This window comes from Ips typographus, linkage group LG4, assembly GCF_016097725.1.
Source record: "Ips typographus isolate SLU linkage group LG4, UJ_Ityp_2.0, whole genome shotgun sequence".
Lineage (NCBI taxonomy): Eukaryota > Metazoa > Arthropoda > Insecta > Coleoptera > Curculionidae > Ips > Ips typographus.
The window spans coordinates 13,595,048-13,608,660 of NC_138425.1; the positions used below are offsets into that span (position 1 = coordinate 13,595,048).

General features: G+C 37.1%; 1 protein-coding gene across 2 annotated transcripts; it reads left to right on the top strand.

The window, feature by feature from the left end:
* The first annotated feature begins 1,257 nt into the window (after positions 1 to 1,257).
* Positions 1,258 to 12,009, top strand: mTerf5 (mitochondrial transcription termination factor 5). Of its 2 annotated transcripts, none has more exons than XM_081979212.1 (7): positions 1,258 to 1,468; positions 5,040 to 5,271; positions 5,329 to 5,528; positions 5,584 to 5,885; positions 10,965 to 11,190; positions 11,380 to 11,632; positions 11,689 to 12,009. In XM_081979212.1, exons 1-7 carry the CDS (start codon positions 1,354 to 1,356, stop codon positions 11,867 to 11,869), a joined length of 1,509 nt encoding a protein of 502 aa, XP_081835338.1. In that variant the 5' UTR covers positions 1,258 to 1,353; the 3' UTR covers positions 11,870 to 12,009. The 2 variants fall into 2 exon arrangements, with proteins under 2 accessions (XP_081835338.1, XP_081835339.1); XM_081979213.1 differs by lacking the exon at positions 1,258 to 1,468 and adding an exon at positions 4,359 to 4,487.
* The last annotated feature ends 1,604 nt before the right edge of the window (positions 12,010 to 13,613 follow it).

Below are 13,613 nucleotides of genomic sequence, written 5' to 3' on the forward strand. Positions count from 1 at the left end.
CCGATTAGCACCGAGTTAGCTACTGCTGGGTTTTACCCAAGTTTTGAGGAAGTACAAAAAAAAATTGGTTGAAAAGTCGGAGTGCGCATGCGCTTTAAAATTTTCCTGACATATAATATGGACAATCACGTGACAGCATTAATAGATTTTATTATTAATTAATTCTTTTCTGTAATTTTTGAAGTTTTGTAATCTGGTAATATAAAGTATAATTAATACTAAACTATTAATGAAAGTATGAATCTTGTAACCTTCCAAGTTAGAATTGAACCACAATATTGTAGGAAAATAGGGAAGAAACGCAACTTTTGGCAAAACCCATGAAAAATATTGTTTTGACATAAAGTTTCATTTCATTGGTAGGCACACCGCCTACTAGAAAGACTAGGAGGTGCTTGTCAAAAATTCCAATATGGCGGGAATAGTGGTGACAGTTCGTATTGTGGAAATTGAGTTTTTTGAGGGTTAGATGAATTTTTACGGTTGAAAATCAAGACTTGAAGTTATTTGCGTAAGTTATTTTTGTTTGCTGCCGTTCATAAGTTTTTCAAGCTACATTGTAACAGCAATTCAGGAAAAAGCCCAACTGTGTCAGTTTTTTACTTTACAAAAAACCGGATCTAACACAACCCCTGGTTGAACACTTTGAAGTAGGATGATTTTACTCCAACACTATACTCAATGGTAGGTACAAGTGCTTTCTAGTACAGTAAACTTATTAGGTATTTGTTACATGCACAGGTATGTGAGTTACATTTTAAAGCATCCTTCATTGTGAGAGCAACAAAAATAATATTGAATGAATGTTCTTGGAATAACATCAGAACCATTTATCAATTTTGCTTACCTAGTTTCAAGGATTTACAGATTTTCTTACATTGAACAGTGTTTAAACAAGTTTGCTGTGTGTTGTACTTTCCAGGACAAATGTTCTAACCAATTTGTTTAGGCTGGACTTGATTCTGTATAAAAAGCTCTATCTATACATATCTGGATCAGGAATGAACCTTTTTTTGATTTTTTAGTCACAACTTGCAATCAACTACACGAAACAATTTAAAAAAAAACATATTTTTTACTGCATCTGCATACGTTTGTGTATAAAACTAAAACCGCTAACGCCGCCATTAAAAGTGACATTTTAGGCTTTCTAGTATAGAGGGCGGTGCCGATATAGGTTAAGGTATTGCCTGTATATAACTATAAAGTGTTTGGTTGAAATAAGGAAGAAGAAAAGAAGATTATTTTGGTTTTTAGGTTATGTAGTACGTCTACTATTCAAAATATTTAAAAAATTAAAATTATTAATTACTTAATTTTTCAAAATTTTTAGTGTAAACTTTACTTATTAATATGTATAAACTAATTAGCAGATGTAGTGATGCTCGTGTAACCGGCGTCGCTTATAGACATTCAAATGTCTATATTTTTACTGCAGAAAATATTAAGGTACTTTCGGAAACTTGTGGTGAGTACAGAGTTTGCTAAAAACAGAATGTTTAAATGAGTATTTTGTAAATCAGACCATTAGGGGCTTTTTTAAAAACACAGTTTAACTAACTGACCTATAAGTTTCATTATTATCATCAAGCACAGTAATGTAAGCTTTACTAATCAATGACAAAGTTTATAGTGCAGTGAAGCCCACCATTTGCCTGAGATCAGTAAAGCTGGTACTGTTTGGGATGCTTACATTATTTTTTGTAGGACTGAGTATAATTTGCTCCAATACCTACCTAGTAAAATAATATGAATATTCACCTTGCATTTCACTTTTTGTTCAGCTGAAGTAAGTCAATCCCTTTCCCTTTATTTTAACTTTAAAAAAATTGTATTGTTGTATTTGTCATTGAGTTAAAATGACTTATACTATGCCACATTCTCAAAAACACCCTCAAAGCGACCTCAGTAGGAGGTTGCATGGTGACTTGGTGAGAAGAAGGCAAAAGTAGGGTGTACGTTTTAATCTTTACAATACAATACAAAAACTCTTTATTTTCAATGTTTCACAATAATTATACATGAAAACACAAAAGAATTGTATGCAGTTACATTTCTGTTTACAAATCAATATGGAAATAATCACTCAATGAATAAGGCTATAATTCTAATAACACTTTTTTCATCTTAGTTTTAAATGTTTTCTTATTGGATATACATTGCACGTTTCTTGGCTTTTTTTGTATTTTAGGCAAAAAATGCAGTTCCTCTGCATAGCACCATAATTTATTGTATTTAGTATGTCATTAGGTATTCAACATACACTTAGATATACCAAATATTGTCTTTTTAAACTTTGAAACCATTTCTCTTTATGAGATTTTATTTATTTGGTGTAAAACAGTTTTGATAAGTGCTTTAAATTCAAGTGAGTGTGAGGATGTTTACATTTACCCCCTAGGTCGGTGATTTCATTAAAAGTCTTTATAATTTTTTGTTATTTTTATATTATCTTTTATAACAAATTTATGAATTCTAATTCAAAACTTAGAAATAAGCAACTATTGAAGATAAAACATTAAAGTATAAATCAGGGCAATATTAAAAGGACAAACCATTGCTCTATTACAGGTACTTGTTTATAAAAATAATAAGAAATGCCCTGGCCTTTATTCTTAATTAGGGGCATTGGCAAAATCCCAATTACTTGGTCAAGGGAAATAAAGCTAATGTCAGGTTCTACAATAGAAAAATTGCACTTAGTGTCCTCCCTAGATTTTAACCCTTTCTGCAGCACAAACATATTTAAAAGTAGTTGCTCCTGTTTTTCCCCCTTTAAACTGAACTAAAATAAAGTCTCCTGTAGTCAACTCTTCAATGTTACATGATTTTATATCTATTTCTTCTTTCTTTTCTGACTTTCCACAGTAACAACTTGTTTTTGTTTCACTGGTTGTGTGGTGTTTTATTTGTTCTGTTGACATCTACCTGTCTTTTTCCTAGGGTTCTCCATTGTTCGTCTACAATGTCTTCTCTGTTGATTTTGTTTCACGCTTTCGTCTACCAGAGATTTGATGTTGAATTTCTCTATGTATTGTGGTTTAGGTTTTGGTGTGGGGGGTATATTTAGTCTAATTTTACCAAGCAGCAATTTGTGATCACGTTTGCAGCGTTAATTGTTCTCACATCTAGTATCATCTGTGGAGTAAACGCTCTTTTAGTTATAATATAGTCAAAAAAGTGTATTTATAACTCATAACATGGTCAAAAAAGGTGTTGTTGATTCTCATTTTCCAATCAACATGTCTCCACTGTCATTAACAGTTTCTTCATTGAATCTCTGAGTTGTTCCGCCCGATGGTTCATTTCCAATTCTGGCGTTTAAGTCTCACATTATTATAATTTTATCTTGTGCTTTGATACTATCGACTACTGTTTGCAATTCTTCGTAGAATTTTTCTCTAGTCTCTTGTTCTTTACTTACATGGGGCGCGTAGACGCTTATGAAGTGAGTGCTTTTGTTGTTGGTTTTTAGTTTCTTCCCTTATTGTTGTGTTATCCTCGTTCTCTGACCTTTCGTTTTCGTTCTGATTTTCCTCTATATTTTCTGTTATCCCTGTGTCTTTTTGACGCACCAAGGTGAGGGTAAAATATTCCGGTTGCCCTTCTGGCCCTTGCCTTAGCGTGTCCCCCACACTTGAGCTCCTGTACCTTGGTTTAAATAAGCTGTCGGGTTTTGTGGATCTCAGATTGTATGTCTTCCTCAATTCATTCATGCCCTTAATTGACGTGCGTCTGCGAGGGTGTGTCCGCTAATGTGAGGATTAGCAGACGGAGATGAAACGAGGCGCCTCCACCATGTCACGTTTAGGGGTAGCTCAGAAGAAGGAAACCACAGGTGTACAGATAACCCACTTTTATTCAAGATAATAACTACAATGGTCTTACACCCAGATTGGCAAGATGGCGAGGATCATGATGTACGGTGATCAGCGGGAGTAGTTACTGAGGTTCGCGGAGGGCACACGCTTACCGGGGGTGAATAGAACCCTAGACTAGTATCCCAGGGCATTCACCACGCCGACTAAGACGCTATGGTACTGATAAAGGGAGATAAGCCGGTACGGCAACTAATGCTGCTCGCCCGTGCTATTTCCTTTAACAGGCTGATTCGCGGGTGTTTTTGTCTATGAGTAAACCGACTCTAGAGTGTCCTTTTTTATCTCGTGGGACTCCGCTATATATTTGTCAATTTCAGCTTTTCCTTTCTTTTTTGTTTCACTGACAGAGCATATTTCAATGTCATTAAGACAATAATTTATTAATTATTTTTTGATCCTTTGTTGTCTAGGACATGACATTCCAGGTGGCAATACTAAGTTTGTTTTTTTTCCAATTCCTAATTCTTTTTCTCACAGGGGTGGTCATCTTTGAGTCAGTCCGATTCCGGGTCTGTGAGCTAGGCTACTTTTTACCCTAGGTAGCGAGCTAGCCTGGTCTAGGAACCCTTCTTCTTTCTCCAGGCTTGGGACCGACAGTGCCACCCGGTGAGTTGCTCAATCCGGCAGAGTTATTTCTTTCCGATAAGTTAAAAAACGACGGAACTATACGAAGGGGGTCCCAAAATGCAAAGTTTTCAAAATCACCCTGTAGCTCGAAAACCAAGAGGGTCACTAAAGTTTTGTTTGCACCATCGTGTGTTTCACAAAAAAGTAGGACAGTAAACCGCAAACAGTTTTGTTCCAGCATTTGTAGTTTTTGGGATACCCAGGAAAAGCGTCGAAAAATGGACAGCCTGTACTTTGTAACTTCCTTCAAGTTCGTTATTCTGCTTTTTTTCTATTTTACCAAAAATTATTTGAAAAACAGATTTGTTTAAAAGTTAGCACGTACATTTTGAATGTGTCCTCCTTGAGGCCTGAGTTTAGTGGAGAAATTAGGAAAAAATAATTGAAAATACGGAGAGTGTTTTCAAAAGGCAATTACCATATTATTTGGTGACCTCTTCTGTATGTTTCCTAGAAATTGTCTCATACTTAAAAGACAATACGTATAATATATTGTTGAAAGTGTTTTTTTTAAATATTTTTGGTTTCAAGGCTTTACACAAACTGAAATTATGAAAATATTGGAGAAACGTCCTAACCTGCATCAAATAGAACCGGTGCTCATAAAGGAGTCTGTACTATTTTGCAATAAAATCGGATTTACCCATAAAGACATTCTTGAGCATCCTGGACTACTTGTTTCTCATCCCGTACTAAAATTTAACCAATATCAATCGCTACTTGATACAGGATGTGAAGTCATCAATCCCACTTTGTTAAGTAGGTAAGATAAAATAGCAAAACTAGCATTATTTTTATACAACTATTTTTGTTCTTTTAGAGCGACCAGTTATTTTAGAAGTAAAATTGAAAGGCTGAAACTAGACGAATATTTAAATCCTGAAATAAATGTGGCAGATAAGTTAATGGAACATTTAGACCCCCTCATTGATAAACCAGAAGAATTGTGTGTAGAACTTAGCACTTTAGATAAGAAGCCCTGGACGGAAGTGCATAAATTACTTTTAATTCCCTGGTTAAGTAAGTATATTTTCCACATTAATTGTCTGTAATTATTTTTGAATCGTCTTAACAGAGGTACGTCTAAACGCGACTGATGATGAAATTGCCAAATTACTACGTATTCATCGAATGATAAAAAATAAAAGTTTTAGAATCATTAATGAAAATATCTGTTTAGCAGAGAGTATGGGTTTGAATAAGGATAAGATTCTTAAATGTGGGTTTTTACTACATAACTATCCAGCATACCCAAAAACAATGCTCAAGGAATATCCGTTTTTTGCTGGAATTAATATTGCGAAAGTTTACAAAACAAACCCTAAAATGATGATGGCAAACCCTAATAAATTTAAGGAAATTTACACTTTATTGAAGGTAAGAAAGTGCTAAAATAATATACGCGATCTTTTCGTTTATGTTAGAAACATCTCACTAGTTGAAGTTTGAACTGTTTGGTAGTGAATTAATTATCAACCAAGTACAGACGTAAATCTAACAAAAAACAGTATTTTGTTAAATATGGCTTAATCTAGAAAATTACTCATTTTGTTTAGAATCAACATTATTAATAATTTATCTATCTATTGATGCAATCAAGGAAAGTTGTATGTTGATTTAAGGTAATTCCACTCATACAAACTTTCAAGTACTGCTAATATCATCAAATTTGTAACCTATAAAGGTGTTATTATAAAAAATTGTCTAGTTTTGCACTAATGCTTGTCACGTAACATTCAGAAATCCATTTTCGTATAAAAAACGGTCACGCGACCCTTTAAATATCAATCTGTTCTCAGAATTTGTCATCACATAAGCTCAGAGCAAAAAAAGTTAATAATAATATTCTGTGTCTTCTAAAGCTTTCTTAAAGATCTGAGTACTGTTTAAATAGCAGGAGTGAGGCGATAGCCCTGACGAAGTACCCTTGACCCAGGACTGGCCCTGTGAGTCCATAAGAGATTCTCAATTATTATATCTTTGCTGCCCAGTTGAGTCTGGCGTTGTATTTTCATCAGCTTTCAGTGGCGTATCCTGTCGAAGGCCTTTTCATAGTCGATTAATCAGACTCTTCGCGGATATCAACATTTTTCAAGTATTGTGATTCCAAAAAGCATCGTCTTTCTCCGTGCGTTCGGACGCATTTCTAAATCCCATCTGAGCGTCATCCGTATCAAACTCGCACTTTGCTAGTATACTGGCATTAATAATACGCAGAAAAGTTTTCAACAAGTGGCTCATCGTAAAAACTACCGAAAACGGTTTTTCCTTTTTTGATAACTTTAATAAGAAATGAAATAGAGAGGAGGTTTGCGCCACCCGCTCTTCACCAGTCATCTCAGCTCGGAACACGTATGCTACCTTTTTTTCTATCTATTACCGTATTCTCTGTACCCCGTAAAACCATCAAAAATGCAGCATCCTGTACTAGTGATGGAAAGTATCGTTACTTTTAAGGACTTGGACCAATTAGTTATTTTAGGTTTTAAGACTCGTTACTTTAGACTCGATACTTCGGACCCGTTAGTTACTTCCATTAAATTACACTTCAGGCCGATATTATTCTTGAAGAGAAGAACAGATTCGGATAACATTTTTATGATTAACAAAACAAAGGTAATAAAGAAATGGCAATATGATTTTTACTTTTTTTAATTATTTATTACCTACTTGTTTTATCTTGTGTCGGTTTTAACTTGTAACGACTATGACGAGATATACACCTACTAAAGATTTATAAATTGGACTCATGAAATCTAACGAGTCTTTTTTTGAATTAAGACTCGTTACTTTCAAGTCCCATTTAGTAACGATTACTTTGTAACCGTTAGTTACTTATTTTACATCACTATCCTGTATAGCAATGACAAAGATGGGATGTCAGTTATCTTAAGAGTTTGGGATAAGGGTCTACGACAGGGATGCACGCTCTCCTCTACATAGTTTAATCTATTTGGAGGAAGAAATCCTGGAAAAGAAAAAAATGCGGAGGCATGGGTATTCCCATAGACAATGAAATCTTGTTAGTGTTCTTTTCTTCATTAAGAATGGGCTGGTTCGATTCATCGTAGAGCGTCGGAGTTTGTAGTTTCTTGTACGTTCCAACTACCTATTTATAACCTTTTTGTGCATTTGGGTTATGTTGTACCTACTTTCAAGTTCTTCCATTTCTTCGCATTTCTCTATCATCCACACCACTGAAGAGTGTTACTAGGACACCGCCTTATAACATCCAGTAGTCGTTCAATAATAAATTATCGTTACTACTGGAGAGGGTTATTAGGAGACCCCTTGATAATGTCCAGTAGTCGTTTCCAACGGCACCACATACGTGACAAATAGTTTATATTGAATAAAAGGGAAACCATCATATATAGCAAATTCCTGAGCAAACTTGACATATGATATCATCATTTAGCCTGTAATATCACATCATTCATTTAAAAGTTATAAAATATGTTTGGTACTACATGGGTTTGCATTTATTTGCAGGCTAAACTAAATTTATGGCTGGATTTGGTCCATCAAGTTAGTAGGCGGTTTGTCCGGTTGTCGTTATAAGCTTCTACGCGGTTTTATGGCTGATGGTTTATGGATAACTTCACACAACAACAATAAAAAACATTTTTTAATGTTTTCTCCTAGCCACATTAGTTATGTAATTTGTGACGCTCTTTGTTTATGATGTTAGTTTGGGTTTGATTTTTGTGAAAGACGTTAATAAAAGTTGCCTCGGGCGCCACCTGGTTTCAATAAGGTATTAGAGTTTTCGAAATGTGAACCAAGAAACACAATTCGTATGCCTTGGTAGCTTTTAAACAGCTGGAGACAAAGTTCCCGTCAATCTGTAGCAATAGTGGTTTAGGTGGTGACAACGCTAATAAAATCCAAAAGTATCAATCAACTAACTTTTATTCTTCTTTCCTTAATCTATAATGCCAGCACATTTACGTAACCCAATTAACTTTTCAATTAAGCGTCTCTTTCCCCCTCCCCCCTTAAATTAGTCGAGAATGAGAGTGTGCAACTTAGTTACGGTACGGGCCGGACGAGATGTCAGACAGGTCAACGGTGTTATGCGGAAAATCAAAAACCACGCAATGCAGTCAATGTTACAGGTACAAAATGATGCAAAGTTAATTAGGGGGACAAAGCTGGTCTACGTTTACAACTAAGCAATTAACCCTCCTAGTGCAAACAAGGTTACGGTGTTACGGGTCGGTAAGAGAGTCGGCAGAGGGTACTACTGAAACCACCCGGTCTACACGAGCACTGTAGTGGTTTTTGTCGGCAAATGGATTTAGAGATTTGTTGCCTATGCCCGGTCTAGCGAACCATGTAGCGTAGTTAACAAAAGACAGGACTATTAAATGTCAAACGCGGTCTAGCGAGCCACAACGTTTGTGGTGAATGCGGAACTAGCGTGTAGCGCCCGGTCTAGCAAACCTCGACGCTACAGAATGAACTGGGGCCAGAAATTGGCCGATCGGGGAAAAGTATACAAACACCCAGTCTAGCAAACCTCGATGTTTGTATAGAAACCCGGTCCACGATGCTACAGACGTTTGCAATGAAAACTGGTGTGAGATTTAAGGTAGCGCCCGGTCTAGCGAGCCACGACACTACAACAAACGACGGTACAGGGTTGGAGTAGTTAAGAGACGAACACCCGGTCTAGCGAGCCTCGGTGTTCAAATAACAGGTACAATACTGCACTAGGAGGGCTAGCCACCAAACAAGTATACTTACTATGGTACGGCGGTGCAGCTGGAAGGCGAGATGTTGCTCGAAAAAGCGGACGATCTCCACAGACCCCAAACTGGCGGCTGGCGCGCCATTATAAATGACAGGAAGAATGGCCTCAGATAAGCGGGTCAAGCAAGACTACTGTTTTTTATCCTCCCATCGCTGTAGACCAAAACGAAAGCTCCGGAAGAAGGACTCTGTTAACAGGAATTGGTATTTCCCTTTCGGGAATTGCCAGGGCTGCAACGGCGTCCCCTGTCCTGGGTGAGAGTGCCCCGGCTGACAACGGGGCTCTTCTTATCTTGAATTCTTCTTTCTTCGTCAGCTGGTCATCCTGGTGGAGGTCTTGGCATATTTTTGGATGATCAAGAGAGTTAGTGGGCTAATCAATTAATCTTCCTAGAATATTTGTGGGGAGTTTGGATCGGAGTTTAGGAGGTTGATCCCTTACCCTATTGCCTATATACAGTGCGTTTTTTTTAACGCGCAACATAGGATTTTACGTGTTAAATTTTTAAGCTTATGTTGGTCCATGTTATTTTGGAACTACAGGTATAGAACTTGGAAGATGTGTCTTCAGTACCATGAAGCTTAAGTAAGACCACCAATTCAGTCTAAAAAGTGTTTACAAATTAGCAAAAAGTCATCTTTTTTGGAACATATTTTATCTTTCCATATTCCCTGTATGTATGTTTACCTGCTGTCTGCCCTGTCAGTATCAAAAACAACACCTACCATACATACAGGGAGTCTAAATCTTTTCGAAAGAAGATGACTTTTTGCTAGTTTGTAAACCCTTTTTAGACCGAATTGGTGGTTGTACTTAAGCTTCAGGGTACTAAAGACACACTTGTCAAGTTTTACACCTGCAGTTCCAAAATAACATGGTCTAACATGGGATTAAAAATTTAACACGTGAAATCCTATGTTGCGCGTTAAAAAAAACGCACTGTATTTTTAATTACAAGGAAAGCCGTAAACTATTTATTAATTTCCTATTACGCGCTATGATACTGCAGCGCTGTTGTAAACCCTGCAATTTTACCAATTATTCCCAACAAGAACGGTAAAAATCCAACTGACCACACAACAAACGACACTAACGGACGGTTTAGAAAGTAAAACAAAAATTATTCGCAACTCTGTTACAATTTTTTTTTCAAAGCTGTATTATCTTTTTTCGACTACTGACTTTGAAAGTACCTCATGTACGCTTCCATTTCAAAGCAGAAAGTGGTTATTTGCCGCACGTGCACAGAAAGTGAATCATTTTCTGTCCTAGAGCGTTTTCGCTTTGTACTAACGATCTACCCACCAACTTTTTCGGCGTTTTCATAACAACGCTTGACATACCTGTTTAAAATAAAGCCATTCCGTCAAAGTGATTTATCGGTGACAATGAGTTCGAGCTACGAAAATGATGTGAATTGTCCTTCTACTCCACCCCACAGCAGTCGTCGAAAAAATATCGTCTATATTTCGAGCCGAAAGTACTTTTGCCGCTTTTACATGATTTTAATGTGCAAGCGGCAAATATCTACTTTCGGCTCTTAATATAGAAAATACTATTATAGTTTCCTATATGGTTTTTGTTAGTGGAACACCCAGTTCAACTGGCCTTAATCAAACCTAATAATAATTTAAGTCATCAAACTGTCTTCTGATGTTCACCTCAATGAAAAGTGTTAAAAAGCCAACTTGATATTGCAGAAATATGACATAACTGACGATCAGATCCAACATAAGCCTGACGTGTTCATACTTAGTCCTATAACGTTAAGAGAGCGACTAGAACAAATTATTAAAGTACCCGAATTTCGACCGTTACTTAAGCATCCTGGAGTGTTGAGACTTGTGGTCCATCACATCAAGATGACGAATAGATTGGATTTCTTACGCATGTTGAAAATGCGCTGCGCCAGCTTTAAATCCATAGGTGAGTTAGCTTAAACTTTCCAACGGTTTATTTAAGAATATACCTTGTTAACTAATACAAAAACCGAAATACGTAAATAAGTAATACAGTAGTCAATTTATTTTCATTTAATTGGAAAGCATCATCTGAAAATAATATTCTATTAAATTACTACTATACTACTACTACTACTATTTCCCGAAATTTCAGGGCGGCTGCCGGATAATCTATTTGAGCACTATATTCAAGAAGGTAAAGATGTAAACTCTCCTCCAGATGTGGTTATATTTTTCAGTCGATTACTCAATAAGCCTGAGAAAGATATGAAAATGAAATTAATAGAACATCCATATTATTCTTATGTACCTTATGTGGATATTGATGATACGTATCAATACCTTATCGGTTATGGTTATAAGCAAGACGAAATTGCTCGGGTTCCATTAATCTTGCTTTATCATAGGTAAGTTTTTCAAAATTGTTATAGCGTTTTTAAGTAAAAAAAAATAAAAATTATAGCGATATGGTCAAAGAAGCACTGGAAACCCTAAAGTGTGAAAAAAACTTTGAAGAACTTTCAGCATTTAAACAACTTAACTTATTAATGTACCACATTGAAAAACGTTTTCATTTCACGGGAAACGGCATATGGAGAACCGATTTGCTTGCTTTTCCAGACGAATTTAGACAGTTTGAATAGTTTTAGAATACGTTTCTATTTCATTGTTATATGCCAATGTGTAATAATGGTTTTGAAGTTTAAACTTTTCTTTAAACTTATGGGTATGAAATTTTATTTTATATTTTGTAAATATGTATAAATAAATTTTGTAAAAAACACTGATATTGTTGTCATTTTATTCAGACAAAGGAAGTTGATGATAGTCGAAGAAAAACAGACTGGTTTTGTGGCTACAACTTAACTTTTTCCCTTCCTTTTCCTTAATATTAAAACATTATTATGATTATAAATGTTTTTCATAAATTATTATGAAAAAACATTTTACGTTCTGATATGTCAACAATAAAAATACAATATTTGTTATTTCCGTGAAATTGCAAGACCATATCATATGATACGTTAGTGTAATTAAGAGAACAAGCTCTACCCAATGTGAAAATCCACAATGGAGTCCATTAGAGAAATTAAAGTTGATGATGGTAGTAGTAGTAATAATGCGTGGGGACCCTAAAAGGTCCGGCGAGTAGGCCTTAGGCCTTTTTCCCTCAAACCATCCCCACCTTACCACCCTGACCTACGCCACCGAGACGTAGGCAAGGATCCGTCCCCACTCTAAGGAAGACAGTTCCCTGCAGGAGAGTTTGGAGGCCCCAAGAAAGCACCTCCTCATAGATGACCAGCGATGGCCGACTCCAAATAGGTGATATGATGTTAGCTCCGCCGTTCCACATTGTAAACAAACAGGGCTAGCACCAACTCCTAGTAGATGCAAATGTATGTTTAGGTCACATTGGCCTGTCAGAACCGCAACCAGTGTTTTTAAGGCCCAGCGACTCCTTGATATCAACCATTTGAATTTTGCCTTAGCGTCGTTTGGGATTCCAATCAATTCCTACGCTCGTTTCCCGCAAACCCCATATGTGCCGGAATCCACACTAGGTTTACCTGCTTCTGCTCTGCAACTTTCTTCAAGGCATCCCAGCATTCCTGAATCAGTCTGTTGCCCATCCTGTTACTACAAAGTACCTTTAGGACAGCCTGACTGTCGGAGTAGATCTCGATCACTTCCTCGCGTCCTTCTGTAACTTCCTTGCTTGTGGCGACCTCGAGGATTGCAAACCATTCCGCCTGAAAGAAGCCCCCTTGTTGGTGTCTTGTCGGTACACTCCCGCCCCGGTGTATTAGCTTTGCACCCCTTCTCGAGAAGTCACACTTACGTCAGCTGCGACCACCTTTGCCCCCCGGATTGGAATAGATGGTTGTCACGCCTTGTAGAGCCGCATTCCATCCTCTGTAGCGCCGCAGCGGCCTCCCTACGTATCTACAGAGGTAACTCAGGAAGGCCCAGAACCTCCTCATTGCGCCGGTTATTTTCAGACAAGCTTGTCTTTGCAAACCCGCCAGTTTCTGGGATACGAAGGTCTTCTCCTCCGCCGCATACCAGACCAAGGAATCATAACAGATCTTCGGCGTTATAACGGCCGTGTATAACAATAGCATGTGTATACCACCTCATAACGTGTGGTTTTAGGCCCGTTTTTTCCCAGAACCCGGCGAAAATGCCACATAGTGACAGTGGCCTTTTGTATAACTTTGTCTACTTGAGGTTTCCACGTGAGTTTACTTTCTAAGGTTACACCCAAGTACTTAACCTCTTCCACAAGTGTAAGAGGTTTTCCGTACAAGACTGGCGGCCTATAATCCTTAATTTGCCTTCTCTTTGTAAAGAGCATGATCTCCGTTTTGCTAGGATTACCTGATA